The sequence below is a fragment of the Haematobia irritans genome, chromosome 3 (assembly GCF_050003625.1).
Source record: "Haematobia irritans isolate KBUSLIRL chromosome 3, ASM5000362v1, whole genome shotgun sequence".
NCBI lineage: Eukaryota > Metazoa > Arthropoda > Insecta > Diptera > Muscidae > Haematobia > Haematobia irritans.
In genome coordinates this window covers 101,721,265-101,736,640 of record NC_134399.1, presented here as the reverse complement: position 1 = coordinate 101,736,640, position 15,376 = coordinate 101,721,265, and the positions used below count along the sequence as shown (strand labels likewise).

Sequence of the window (15,376 nt, the reverse complement as noted above, 5' to 3'; positions counted from 1 at the left end):
TGTAGGTCGGATGGTATTGTAAATGGACCATATCGGACCACTTTTACGTATAGCTCCCTTATAGACCTCCAGATTTGGTTTGCGGAATCTCTTAAAGAAGCAAATTTCAACCGATCCGTTTGAAATTTGGTACGTGGTGTAAGTATATAGTGCTCTAACAACCATGCAGAAATTGTTCCATATAGGTCCATAATTATATATGGCCCCCATATAAACCGATCCCCAGATTTGACCTCCGGAGCCTCTTGGAGCACCAAAATTCATCCGATTCGGTTGAAATTTGGTACGTGGTGTAAGTATATAATCTCTAACAACCATGCAAAAATTGGCCCATATCGGTCCATAATCATATATAGCCCCCATATAATTTGATCCCCAGATTTTACCTCCGGTGCTTCTTGGAGGAGCAAAATCGATCCGATCCGGTTGAAATTGTGCACGTGGTGTTGGTATATGGCATCTAACAATCATCCAAACATTGGTCCATATCCGTCCATAATTATATTTATAGGCCCCATATAAACCGATCCCCAGATTTGGTACGTCGTGTTAGTATATGGTCTCTAACAACCACGCAAAGTTGGTCCATATCGGTCCATAATTATATATAGCCCCCATATAAACCGATCCCATTGTTTGACCTCCGGAACCTCTTGGAGGAGCAAAATTCATCCGATTCGGTGGAAATTTGGTACATTGCGCTAGTCCATATCGGTCTATAGTTATATATAGTCGATCCCCAATCATGCAAAAATTGGTCCATATCGCCAAAAATAATCTACCAAAATTTTATTTTTATAGAAAATTTTGTCAACATTTTAGTTCTATACAAAATTTTGTCAAAATTTTATTTCTATAGAAAATTTTGTCAAAATTTTATTTTTATTGAAAATTTAGTCCCAATTTTATTTCTATAAAAATTTTTGTCAACATTTTATTCTGTAGAAAATTTTTCAAAAAATTGTTTTTCTATAGAAAATTTTGTCAAAATTTTATTTCTATAGAAAATTTTGTCAAAATTTTATTTCTATAGAAAATTTTGTCAAAATTTTATTTCTATAGAAAATTTTGTCAAGATTTTAAATCTATAGAAAAGCTTGTCAAAATTTTATTTCTATAGAAGATTTTGTCAAAATTTTATTTTTATTGAAAATTTAGTCCCAATTTTATTTCTATAAAAATTTTTGTCAACATTTTATTCTATAGAAAATTTTTCAAAAAATTGTTTTTCTATAGAAAATTTTGTCAAAATTTTATTTATTTTTATAAAATTAGAAAATTTTTTCAACCTGAATTATATACGTAATTAATCGGCCTTTTTTTGGTGTAATATATACCTCGTATGGGCTAACTTTCAATTTAGAAGACGGTGTTTTAAGATAACTTCCCATCGGCAAGTGTTATCGCAACCAAAGTAATTCGATTGTGTTTGACAGTCTTTATTAGGTTATAGTTATGGACTATTCAGTCCATTGTGATCGCAATCCATGGTGGAGGGTACATAAGATTCGGCCTGGCCGAACTTACGGGCGTATATACTTGGTTTTTAAATGCATTTAGAAGGGGGATGATAATCTGATTAACGCGTTAATTACGTTTTCAATTTTTTGTTTGAAATATTTTAGCCATATTTTTCTGGGTATATTCTGATAATTCTACTATTTTGTTTAACGCAATCTTAAACTCATTTCATTGAGTTGTTTCTTTTCCATAATCAAAATTCTATATGTCTATCAATCATCCTTGGAAATCTATGTCAACAGAATTTATTTTAAATCGCCTTTACTCACCATATTACTTCGAAATTGAGCATCAAGGAAGTGTGCAGCCACATGAGCAGGTAGCAAATTGTGCAATATTCTCTTGTTCGATTCCTGTAAAACATCCATTTCCTTTTTCTCCTGTGAAGCTTGCAATTGCCATAGAAAATCTAATCGGGCTGTCCATTCAACCAGACGACCATGCACAAGGATGGCAATCATAAAAATTATAATACGGGCCAATGAGATTAAATGAAGTGGAATGGAGGCACTGGAAATGATGGTAGAGAAATTGTGGGAGAAAAAAAGGGAAAAATACACCCACGATTAAATAAAGTCAATTGTGTATGAAGGTCATAAGGGTTTCCCCCCACATATATATAGAGGACTGGATGGATGGCATCATCATCATCATCACTTACTTGACACGGCTGTCATAACAATCGAAAATATTTGTATGGGATAGTTCAATGAAGAGACAATAGATAACGCCCATTGTCACCACCAGCACAGATTTGAAAATTATGGGTAATCTAAAGATAAAATGAAGAGAAAGGAGGTGTAAGGTATTATAGAAAATTTATAGGAGGACTTTAAGGTCAATCAAAGTGTTTGACACTCATTCAGCCATACTTACCTTAAAAATACCGATACAGATAGAAAGGCAAATGTGGCTGACAATGATACATATTGGGGTAGGGAGCATTTACGATGAGCCTCATTCTGATGGATCAGCACTAGAAGATCTTCTTCCATGGTTGGTTTTGTAGTGGTTACATTACTCGAACAAGGATGATCCGAAACGCAAGTGAACTACAAAAGCAAGGAACATGATTAGATTACGATACGATATACACCTTTGTTGGCAATTCAATACTCACCACATTCACTTGACCCACTGAATAGATGAGTATTATGGTGAATATCGTTATGGCCATACGCAATGTAAAACTCTGTGACAAATCCCAAACTATCCATTTCAAACGTACCGCCAATAGAAGCATCAATATAGAACTGACCCATACGAAGGCGGTTAGGAAAAGCAATAACAATATCAAGGTCCTTGGCAAAGCGGTCACCTGCAAGGCTGCTCCCAATATCAGCAGCAGCAACGAACAGCCCATGGCGGTGGTAAAGCCCAAATCGAAATCTTTGCGATATTCTCGTTCTTTGTCGCTCTCACGAAAGCGCAACGAGATACGATCGACATGTTCCGATTTGTCACAATCCACCGATCGGGCATTGATCGCTTGCGAAAGGAACCGATTAACACGATTGGTCGGCTGATGATGCACTGATGAGTGCCGCTTGCGAAAGGGTCTTTTGAATTTGTCAGTAACTTTTGATTGCTGCATATGGTACCCCCATGACAACAATAATGGTGGCATCATGTGATTGGACGGATACGTTTTGTATATATATATTTTTTTGGATTTTTTTGTTTGTTTTCAAAACCGAATTAATTGAAATGAAAAGTTTGAGAATGGCAGGAGAAACAGACAAAAAAACAGATTGAAAGAAACAGGAGAAATAAAAACATTTATTAGGCAATTGAATAAGAGTTATGGACTACTTAAGTAAATTAAGGAAAAATTGGCTTTAATAAAAATAAAATTTGAAAACAAGGGAATTAAATAAAAGAAAAAAAAAAACTTGTTAGTACAAATAAATATTACATGCTTTCTACAATCAAATCATATACAAACATGCAACCAAAACCATATATAGATGTATGTGTATACATACATTTATACAAATACTATTTTTTATAAGTATTGGTCTATACAAATCTAAAGAATATTTGAGAAGGGATTTCAAAATTAAATTTCATGCTAATTTTCTCAGAATCGATATACAAAGATGATTCACCACCATCCTCTCCTTAGAAATTGTATCTAAGTTTTTGTAGTAAAAATTTATTACCTTTAAAAAGCTTAGAAAAAAAAACTAAAAACACCATGCATTAAAAATAATAGGGCGGTTCCTTTCAGGGGGGGGGGGGGGGGTAAAAATCAATCCAAAGAAAATTTAGGTAAATTCTAGTTATTTCGAAAATAAAACATCTCAGAACAAAGCAGGGCGAAACATGTGTCTTACACCTAAATTGTGATTTTTTCTGGGATGATATTTGATTGTTCCATTCATATTTAAGAGGAGTTTTTTTATATCTATGGAAAATTGGACCTCGCAAAAACAAAGAGTTATTATTAGGGGTTCCTGTTCATCCTAGGGATTTATTAATCGAAAATCGGATAATCGTTTGTTCGAATTTTGGCATGTCGAAATCGATTATTAACCTAATAAAAATCACAAAGTCGATTTAAAATTTTCAACTATTTCTTAATTTTGACTATCTGATTCTGATGTTTTCTATTTTCATATTTATTGGTTTTAAATGAATAGAAATGTACATACTCTAAAATTTTATACAAACAAGGTTTTCTTTTGAATCGAACAAATTTTCTTTAAAAGCAAATAACGATTAGAGGCAATTGTTACATCGCTTGTCAAATATTCCAAGTTTTTAATTTACATTAAAAGGGAATTACGTTTGTCTCAAATTTCGTTCCGGAGGAAAGCATTTGTCTTTGGGTTTAGATGTAAAAAACATGCATATATTTCCTAATTATTAATAGGTTAGGTTAGGTAGCCCGATATTTCAGGCTCACTTAGACTATTTAGTCCATTGTGATACCACAGTGGTATTTATTAATAGAATTTTTTTATTAATTGAATTCCATTGTCAGTATACACGGCTGTAAGTTCGGCCAGGCCGAATGTTATGTATCCATGATGGAGGATTGCGTAGAAACTTCTACGAAAGACTGTCATTCACAATCGAATTACTTGGGTTCTAGTATCTTAATTGGGGATCGATTTATCTGAGGGCTATATTAACTATGTACCAATATGGACCTAGTTAGGCATAGTTATTAACGGCCATATACTAGCACAATGTACCGAATTTCAACTGACTCGAATGAAATTTGCTTTTCCACGAGGCTCCAAAACGAAATCTCGGGATCGGTTTATATGGGGGTTATATATTATTATGGAATGATATGGACCACTTTTGCCATGGTTGTTAAAAATCATATACTACCACCACGTACCAAATTTCAACCAGATCGGATGTATTTTGCTTCTCCAAAAGGCACCAGAGGTCAAGTATGGTGATCGGTTTACATGGGGGCTATATATAATTATGGACTAATATGAACCAATTCCTGCATTGTTGTTGGATACCATATACTAATTTCAGGTACCAAATTTCAACCGAATCGGATGAATTTTGCTCTTCAAAGAGGCTGCGGAGGCCAAATCTGGGGATCGGTTTATGTAGGGCCTCTATATAATTATGGACCGATTTCGACCAATTTTTGCATGCACTGAAAAAACAGTGAACCAACAAGGAAGAAAACTTTCGGTTAATTTTAGAAAATTTTGAATATATGTAGAAAATTTTAACTAAACAGTATTACAAACGTTGGCATCACGCCGATGTCATAAAAATAAGTAAATATTTTTCGACAAATTCAAGAAAATTTATTAGACATAACTAAGTTTTTTAACTTGTTAAGGAAAATTTTGTTGTTTGAAGGGAAAACTTGGAGTTCAAAATTGCAAGAATGTCTTTAGTGACATACGAAGTTCATGATGGACGCATTTTTGGTAAACTTTACAAATTTAAAGAAATTCTGAACTATTTTGTGGAAGACACAAATTTAGTTAATCTGTATGCTTCATTTGAGTATATTTTTTTCCTCGGTTTTAGTTAATTTAACTAACGTACACAAAAAATTATTAGAGTAAAGGAAACTTTCTCCAAACATAATAATTCCATGAACTAAAATAAAGTTAAATTGGCTTTAGTGAAATAGAGAGTTCACTTTTTTTTGAGTGTGGGTGTTTGAGGCCATATATTAACACCACGTATCAAATTTCAACTGAATCAGATGAATTTTGGTCTTCCAAGAGGCTCCGGAGGTCATATCTGGTGATCGGTTTATATGGGGGCTATATATAATTATGGACCGGAAATTTGCTTCTCTTAGAGGATTCGCAAGCCAAATATGTGCGCTATACGTAAAAGTGGACCGATGTGGACCAATTTGTGCATGGTTGTTAGAGACCATATACTAACACCATGTACCAAATTTCAGCCGGATCGGATGAAATTTGCTTCTCTTAGAGGCTCCGCAAGCCAAATCGGGGGATCGGTTTATATGGGGGCTATATATAATTATGGACCGATATGGACCAATTTTTGCATGGTTGATATAGACCATATACCATATACATTATTATCTTAGAGCAAACGCAAGCTAAATTTGGGGGTCCGTTTATATGGGGGCTATATATGATTATGGACTGATATTTATGGACCTCTTTTGGCATAGTTGTTAAATATCATATACTACCACCACGTACAAAATTTCAACCAGATCGGATGAATTTTGCTTCTCCAAAAGGCACCGGAGGTCAAATCTGGGGATCGGTTTATATGGGGGCTATATATAATAATGGACTGATATGAACCAATTCCTGCATGGTTGTTGGATACCATATATTACCACCACGTACCAAATTTCAACCAGATCGGATGAATTTATCTTCTCCAAAAGGCACCATAGGTCAAGTATGGTGATCGGTTTACATGGGGCCTATATATAATTATGGACTGATATGAACCAATTCCTGCATGGTTATTGGATACCATATACTAACACCATGTACCAAATTTTAGCCGGGTAGGATGAAATTTGCATCTCTTAGAGGCTCCGCAAGCCAAATCGGGGGATCGGTTTATATGGGGGCTATATATAATTATTTTTTGCATGGTTGATATAGACCATATACCATATACATTATTATCTTAGAGCAAACGCAAGCCAAATTTGGGGGTCCGTTTATATGGGGGCTATACGTAAAAGTGGACCGATATAGCCCATTTGCAATACCATCCGACCTACATCAATAACAACTACTTGTGCCTAGTTTCCAGTCGATAGCTTATTTCGTTCGGAAGTTAGCGTGATTTATTTTTCAAGTATTTTGTATAATCATTATTTCTATGAAATGCGATTATGAAAAATCAAATATACGAATTTTGATTGCTAAAACTAGTAGAAAATCGATCGAAAAGTCGAAAAATCGATTATTGGTTTGAACTACAGATCCCTACTTCATCCTTAACATGTGATTGTTTGGTACAGTCCAAATCCAAAGATTTGGACCTTCCCTTACACACAAAAAAATAGCATCAGCATATTTCAAAATAAAATTTTAATTGTATTATAAAAAAAAAATCAATTAAAAATTTTATTTTGTCAATACATTTTTTAACCCATTACCGTCCTCGGTCCCCATATGAGGACAACTGTTTAAATTCAAACTATGAACAACCCATTATACTGCATCTGATTTATACATAAAGACTCTTGGTCACATTTGATAAATGTTATATTCTTGTTATTATTTGGATAACTTTCGTAAAATACGTTTAATAGTTTTAGATATACCAAGTGACCAAAAATTTGTAGATAAAATTGTTATGTTTATTGTAATAAAAAGTTTAAAATTGTACTACCAGATAATGTAGATGTTTGGGGAATTTAATACTTAAACTGTCCAATGTCCCCACATGGGGATAATCTTTTTTCTAAAAAGTGTCAGTTTTATTTATTTAAATCTTTTTATTTAGCCTTTACTGAGTTAATAAAAAAAAAACATAATATCAACTTTTGTCCGGCAGATTCATTTTGAGCGTTAATGGGTTAATTGACGTTGTTTGATTTATACTATAATTTCTGTGATTCAAGAAATTTTTAATTAAAAATTAATTGGATCAATTCATTTCGTGATTGCAGATAAAAAAAAAACATTTTTTCGGTGTAAGGATTTTGTTATTGCTTTCTAGCCAAAGATGCGGCTTTCTTTAAAATAAGGAAAACTTTTAGGGACCTACACTGAAAAAACAGCATGCCCGGTTCCAAAGATTTTGTCTTTACTTTAACAAGTTGGGTATTGATTCCGAGCCAAAGAAGCGGAGAATACAACTAAGGATACTTTTAAGACTAGGAAGCAAATTGTAATTTTTCGTTTTTTCAGCATTTCTTCATCAAAGGCCTTTAAAAACGAGTTAACTACAACTTTATTTTCCAAATTCAGACTCGACTTCCAGTAGAATTTTTGCTATGTTTCAAGTAAAAAATGTTTTTAAAATAAAGTGTAGAAAAACATGTCCTATATTTGAACGATTTTTTTCATTGTAGTCAAGATCCAAAAAAACAGCAAATTTAAAGACAATTTCATTAATTTTAAATAATTTTTATGAATTATTAAAGTCAATTTCATATTAGCACAAATTTTTTTTCTTTTATGTTATGATACCCATTTTGATACACTTAATTATAAGGACAATGCCACTTCATTGAAATGTTTATCGACTCTTGAACAAGGAAAAAAATTTATATTCTAGAAATAGGTCTTCTATGCTAAGCAAAATTTGCGTTCGTATTTTAAAGACATAAAATCTTTGACCTCACGACAATATTTTTTTCAGTGCAGCTGATCGCTTAATGAAATTTAAATGTTTGCTGATATATTAAAGACAAAATCGGAGGTTTAGATCCGTCCCATAGTTTCACATAGTTTCTTGTTCATTGATGTAGATATACTAAAACATTTGATATGCTGTAAAGTTTGTACTTATAAATATAAAATCCTAGGAACATTCAAATATTTTCCATTCAAAATCACAATTGTTGTATAAAATGACTATAAAAAAGCTAAAAGATGGTTAAATATTATTTCAATGTGAGTTTTTGAAACTTTAAACTGAAGAACGGTGAACGTCAAAGAAACATCATTCATCGAACTCATTTTTGTTATGGAACTCATTGCAGAAGTAAGGATAAGCAGAAGAAAAATGGGAACCAGAGAAAACCAAACTTTTTCCCATGAGATTGAACTTTAAACAAAAAAACACAAGGATTCAATAAAATGGAAACATATCGATCGTGATGACATAGGAAAATAGAGAGGGTAAAACATTCCCATGGCAACAGCAAATGAAATTCAAACAATCCAAATGAATATCTAAATATTTTTTTAAAGGCTGTTAGACAAGAGTAGTTTATTTGTTCGATATCCAATATAATCAAATATACATACAGTGAGTGTCCAAATAAAGTGTACGAAGTGTTTGTTTGTTTTGTTGAGCTATTCATTTTCGATGTTTAAGCAGAAATATTCTCTAAAAATGTTTAATAAAATCGTAGATATAAAGGCTGAAATAAGTATTTTGAAACAAATTCATTTGTACACTTTATTATGGCGCTCACTGTATGTGTATGATAAATACTAAATAATAACATCGATTCGATTCGAGTTATTTTTGTCTGTCTATTAACATGGTCAGTATGTGAGAAGTGTGACATACAGGGTGAGGGAATTTGATCTTTCGTCGACATAGCGAATTGTTATGCCCATATATAAAATTGTGTCAAAAATTAAAGTGAAATTCCCGTGGTAACAGTTACCGACGGCAAGGCCTCTTAAACTCTTAATATTCATTTGTTCATTCATGAGGTTTTGTCAAAATTTTATTTCAATAGAAAATTTGGTCAAAAGATTGTTTCAAAAATTTATTTCTATAGAAAATTTTGTCAAAATTTTATTTCTTTAGAAAATTTAGTCAAAATTTTATTTCTATAGAAAATTTTGTCAAAATTTTATTTCTATAGAAAATTTTACTTCTGAAGAAATTTTTGTCAAAATTTTATTTCTATAGAAAATTGTGTCAAAATTTTATTTCTGTAGAAAATTTTACTTCTAAAGAAATTTTTGTCAAAATTTTTTTCTATAGAAAATTTTGTTAAAATTTTATTTCTATAGAAAATATTGACAAAATTTTATTTCTATAGAAAATTTTATCAAAATTTTATTTATAGAGAAAATTTTGTCAAAACTTTATTCCTAGAGAAAAGTTTGTCATAATTTTATTTCTATAGGAAATTTTGTCAAAATTTTATTTCTATAGCAAATGTTATCAACATCTTATTTCTATAGAAAATTTTGTCAAAATGTTATTTCTATAGGAAATTTTGTCAAAATTTTATTTCTATAGCAAATGTTATCAACATCTTATTTCTATAGAAAATTTTGTCAAAATTTTATTTCTATAGAAAATTTTGTAAAAATGTTATTTCTATAGAAAATTTTGTCAAAATTTTATTTCCATAGAAAATTTTGTCATAATTTTATTTCTATAGAAAATGTTGTCAAAATTTTATTTCTAGAGAAAATTTTGTCAAAATTTTACTTCAATAGAAAATTTTGTCAAAATTTTACTTCTATAGAAAATTATCAAAATTTTAATGCTATAGAAAATTTTTTTAAAATTTTATTTCTATAGAAAATTTTGTAAAAATTTTATTTCTTTAGAGAACATTGTCAAGATTTTAATTCTATAGAAAATATTGACAAAATTTTATTGCTATAGAAAATTTTGTCAAAATTTTATTTCTATAGAAAATTTTGTTAAAATTGTATTTCTATAGAACATTTTGTCAAAATTTTATTTCTTTAGAGAATTTTGTCAAAATTTTATTTCTACGAAAATTCTGTCAAAATTTTATTTCTATAGAAAATTTTGTCAAAATTTTATTTCTATAGAAAATTTTGTCAAAATTTTATTTCTATAGAAAATTTTGTCAAAATATTATTTCTATAGAAAATTTTGTCATAATATTATTTCTATAGAAAATGTTGTCAAAATTTTACTGCAATAGAAAATTTTATCAAAATTTTACTTCGATAGAAAATTTTGTCAAAATTTTACTTCTATAGAAAATTTTATCGAAATTTTATTTCTATAGCAAATGTTATCAAAATTTTAATGCTATAGAAAATTTTGTTAAAATTTTATTTCTATAGAAAATTTTGTAAAAATTTTATTTCTTTAAGAGAATATTGCAAGATTTTATTTCTATAGAAAATTTGGCAAAATTTTATTTCTCTAGAAAATTTTGTCGACATTCGACTTCTATTGAAAATCTTGTCGACATTTTATTTCTATAGAAAATTTTGTCAAAATTTTATTTCTACAGAAAATTTTGTCAAAATTTTATTTCTATAGAAAATTTTACTTCCAAAAAACTTTTTGTCAAAATTTTATTCCCATTGAAAATTTTGTCAAAAATTTATTTCTATAAGAAATATTGACAAAATTTTATTTCTATAGAAAATTTTGTCAAAAGTTTATTTCTATAGAAAATTTTGTCAAAATTTGATTTCTGTAGAAAATTTTGTAAAAATTTTATTTCTATAGAAAACTTTGTCAAAATTTTATTTCTTTGGAGAATTTTGTCAAAACTTTATTTCTATAGAAAATTTTATCAAAATTTTATTTATAGAGAAAATTTTGTCAAAATTTTATTTCTAGAGAAAATTTTGCAAAATTTTACTTCTATAGAAAATTTTGTCAAAATTTTATTTCTATAGAAAATTTTGTCCACAGTTGATTTCTATAGAAAATTTTGTCAAAATTTTATTTCTATAGAAAATTTTGTTAAAATCTTATTTTTAGAGAAAATTTTTTTCAAATTTTTTTTCTATAGAGAATTTTGTCAAGTTCTTATTTTTATTGAACATTTTGTCAAAATTATATTTCTATAGAAAATTTTGTCAAAATTTTAATTCTATAGAAAATTTTGTTAAATTTTTTTTCTGTAGAAAATGTCAAAATTCTCTACTGCACTCAAATCGATGATTTGACAGTGGAAAAGGAAAAAGAGAGATGTTTGTACAAATATTTATTTCGGCAAAAGCCGACTATCATAAACCTTTTTTCGGAAGGTTCAAGTGTGGTTCACTATGTTTTTAAGCTACTCTTGTAGTTTAGTCAACGCAATGGTTTTAAGCTGAAATCAAAACAACAAATAAAATTTTATTTCTATAGAAAATTTTGTCATAATTTTATTTCTATAAAAAATTTTGTCAAAATTTTAATTCTACGAAAATTTTGTCAAAATTTTATTTCTATAGAAAATTTTGTCAACATTTTATTTCGATAGAAAATTTTGTGAACATTTTATTTCTATAGAAAATTTTGTGAAAATTTTATTTCTATAGAAAATTTTGTCAAAATTTTATTTTTATAGAAAATTTTGTAAAAAATTTTATTTCTTTAGAAAATTTTGTTAAAATTTTATTTCTATGGAAAATTTTGTCAAAATTTTATTTCTATAGAAAATTTTGTCAAAATTTTATTTCTATAGAAAATTTTGTCAAAATTTTATTTCTATAGAAAATTTTGTCAAAATTTTATTTCTATAGAAAATTTTGTCAAAATTTTATTTCTATAGAAAATTTTGTCAAAATTTTATTTTTATAGAAAATTTTGTCAAAACTTTATTTCTGTAGAAAATTTTGTTAAAATTTTATTTCTATAGAAAATTTTGTCAAAACTTTATTTCTATAGAAAACTTTGTCAAAATTATATTTCTATAGATTTTTTTTTTAAATTTTATTTCTAAAGAAAATTTTGTCGAAATTTTATTTCTATAGAAAATTTTGTCGAAATTTTATTTCCATATTTTGGGAAGTAGTTTAGTTTCAGGACACCATATTGAGGGCTTGGTAGTTTTGTTACCATGATAACATCAAAAAACCTCATGTTGACTACTCCCGTCTTTCAGCCTTTAAATTAAAAAAATCACAATCTTTTCTTTTTAAATTTTGCAAACAAAAAGAAAAAGGCAAACATTAAGGAAAAGTTGTTGCAAAAATTCAGATTTTTGTTTTCTTGGAGAATGGGAATTTTGGTTTAGTTTTGTTTTGTGGAGTTTTTGGTTTAAAGTTGCTTTTCGAATAAATCTCACTTTAGTTTTGTTCTGACTCTGATTCTGACTAGTATTTCTATGAATACGACTAATCGTATTCGCAGTGGAATTGGAAGTTGTTCCTACTTGTATGGTCAGACCACCAACAGGCGGTGATGGAGCATGTAAGATTTTTTGTAGTCGTATTACCTAAAGAAACAAAACGATATTGGAATATATAAAAAAAGATGGAAAGAAAAGAATATTGTAAATATACAAAAGCAAAACAATAAAAAAAGAAAAATATAAAAATAAATATAAGAAATACACAAAAAATAATATATTTTTATATTTGTATATTTTTAATATAAAAATATAATTTTGGTATAAATATGAATATATATATGAATCCCAATCGGCCAAGCGAGGGAGTTAGCAAGTATCCATATGTTTTATGTTATAAGGGTGGGATAGAAGAAGAAATAGAAGAGAAGAGTATTTACAAAAACAAGAAGAAGACGAAGAAGAAAGGGAAATTATGGGAAAAGGTCACGAGGGATGGAAGAGAAAAATGAAAGTTTTTGGAAAATTTATTAGCTAAAGCTCATGAACTATGATTTCTAATTTTTTTTCTTAATGTTTACTATGGGAAAGGTATTTTTAATAATGAACGACTCTATTATTATACAAATATGAAACAATTAATTTTTATCTCAAACTAAACACAACAACTTATTTGAAATTTTTCTATTTTTTGGAGATTTTTTAAATACTAATTCTAATAGAATTTAATTGTCAATCAGTTGGTGATAATTTAGAAATGGAACATTTTGATGTATACAATAATGACTACCGTTTATAGCATACTACTAAGCCGTACGGGGGACTTAATGAGATTATAATGAAATATTATGAATACGGTTTTATTGATTATTTTTCAAAGCCGTGTGGGTAATTTGGATTTTTCTTTTAACTATGGCAACATATGAATAGTTTATCCAATAATTTCGTATCGGTCTCAATTGAAAATGTAAGCATTTTTAGATTATCAGCGGCTGTTTCTTTTTCCGGTATGGCGATGAGTTTTTATTTTTTGAAAATAATGTCACAACTATTATACGCCCAACCAACGTATAAAATTTATCTTAGTCTTCTTGATACACCCTCAAAAACATATACTCACAAACATATTCTGCTTCAAGCTTATATGTTTGAATTGTTTCAAACAAAATATTGTTTGTATTGTTCAAACATATTATGTTTCACATTGGTGGAAAAAAACTTTTAATCAAATTTTCTTTGTGTGTATGTATTTTTAAGGCGTCAATTGGTTGCTTCCATTTTTCTACTTCCAACATACCCTCTCGGTCTCTCTATCTAAACACATATATGTTAATAGATAATTTCTAAATTAATATATGTATGCATCCAAACATATTATATTTACCAAAAAGGTTATGTCCCAAACATAATATGTTCTAACATATTAACATATATGTCACAAACATTTTATGCTAGTTTATGAACATTATATTATATTATATACTATTATATTATATACAGTTAAAAATAATATGATAAAAATTTGAGTTCCAAGCATATAATTTTTACTCCCAAACATATGAAAAACAGCCTTTTCCGTCCGTCTAGCTGACACGTTTGAAGGGTTTGTGACGTTTTCTATATTAACGACAAATGTGCAAAGTTTACGACTGTTTACTGAAAAAGTTTAAAACAGATCATCTCTGCTAGGGATACAAATGTCGAAAATCGACCAATCTACTCTTTGTCCAAAACGTGGGGAAGCTTAAATCTTTTTGGATTCTTCCAATTGGACTAATCGATTTGTGACTTTGTAGAAAAAAGGTCAATAATCAAAGAGAAAATGAAAAGTCGAATTTTCATTGAAGAGTGGAAGTAATGCACACCATTTTATGCATCGAAAGTCAAATTTTAAATAATTGCAAAAGTCGAAAATTGTTAATATTGTAGACCAAGTTTAAAAATTTCAGCGCTGAAGTTAACATGAGCTTGTCATAGGACGGATGTCCACCATTTCAACAGGCGTTGCACTGACTTTGTCTCACTTCTTAAGGTGCGATCCGAATTCAGTATTTTAGATGTGAATTTGTAAAAAATTTGTAATATTTTGCAAAATAAATAATTTTTCTATTGTTTTACGATTTTTAACGCTTGTCTGACCTCAAATATTTTGAAAAATTCGCAATATTTCTAGAATGGATTTTGCATTTTTTTCCGACAAAATTTAAAAAATTTGTGTGTGTGTAGTTAAAATAAATAACTTATTTGGGAAATGCTTTTAATGTTGTGCCTTTAGAATAACTTCGAATTTTTTATTGCTGGTCAATTGTCGAAGTACTTTTGCCACTCTGATTGAGATATCTCCAAAACATGCATTCTGGGCGCATCAACCACTTTTTCAGCTGTCGAAAAACTTTGACGTCTCATTTATTTTTTTACGCACGAAAAGAAAAGAAAGTCATTCGGTGCCAAGTCAGGACTATACGGCGGATGAAAGTGGCGAAGAGCAATCCATTTTCGGCGGTAAGTTTTCCTGATTTCTTGGAAGAAAATTGGAAATCGAACCTTTCTGTATCACTGAAAATTGACTGTTTTGCCTTGTTCCACACCGAAAAAAATCCGTAGTTAAACTAACACTAAATTTAAATTATTTTTATTGTAAAAAAAATTATTTGGTTGTCATTAGATTTTATTATTTTTTTTTTTTTTGGAAATTTTCCATATGCCAATGGCATTTTCCTTTTTTAT

The 15,376-nt window shown here is 29.2% G+C and overlaps 1 protein-coding gene across 2 annotated transcripts in view; it reads right to left on the bottom strand.

Annotated features, from left to right (window-relative positions):
- The window catches only part of rut (adenylate cyclase rutabaga), a 439,239-nt gene that overhangs the window by 38,844 nt on the left and 385,019 nt on the right, over positions 1-15,376 (bottom strand). Inside the window, exons 12-16 of one of the 2 annotated variants that reach the window (XM_075302255.1) lie at positions 12,647-12,796; positions 2,642-3,109; positions 2,398-2,573; positions 2,183-2,293; positions 1,791-2,031 (exon numbers count right to left, since the gene is read on the bottom strand). In XM_075302255.1, the coding sequence (XP_075158370.1) occupies positions 1,791-2,031; positions 2,183-2,293; positions 2,398-2,573; positions 2,642-3,109; positions 12,647-12,796 (1,146 nt within the window). The remainder of the gene's footprint in view (positions 1-1,790; positions 2,032-2,182; positions 2,294-2,397; positions 2,574-2,641; positions 3,110-12,646; positions 12,797-15,376) is intronic. The other variant, XM_075302254.1, reaches the window with a different exon arrangement.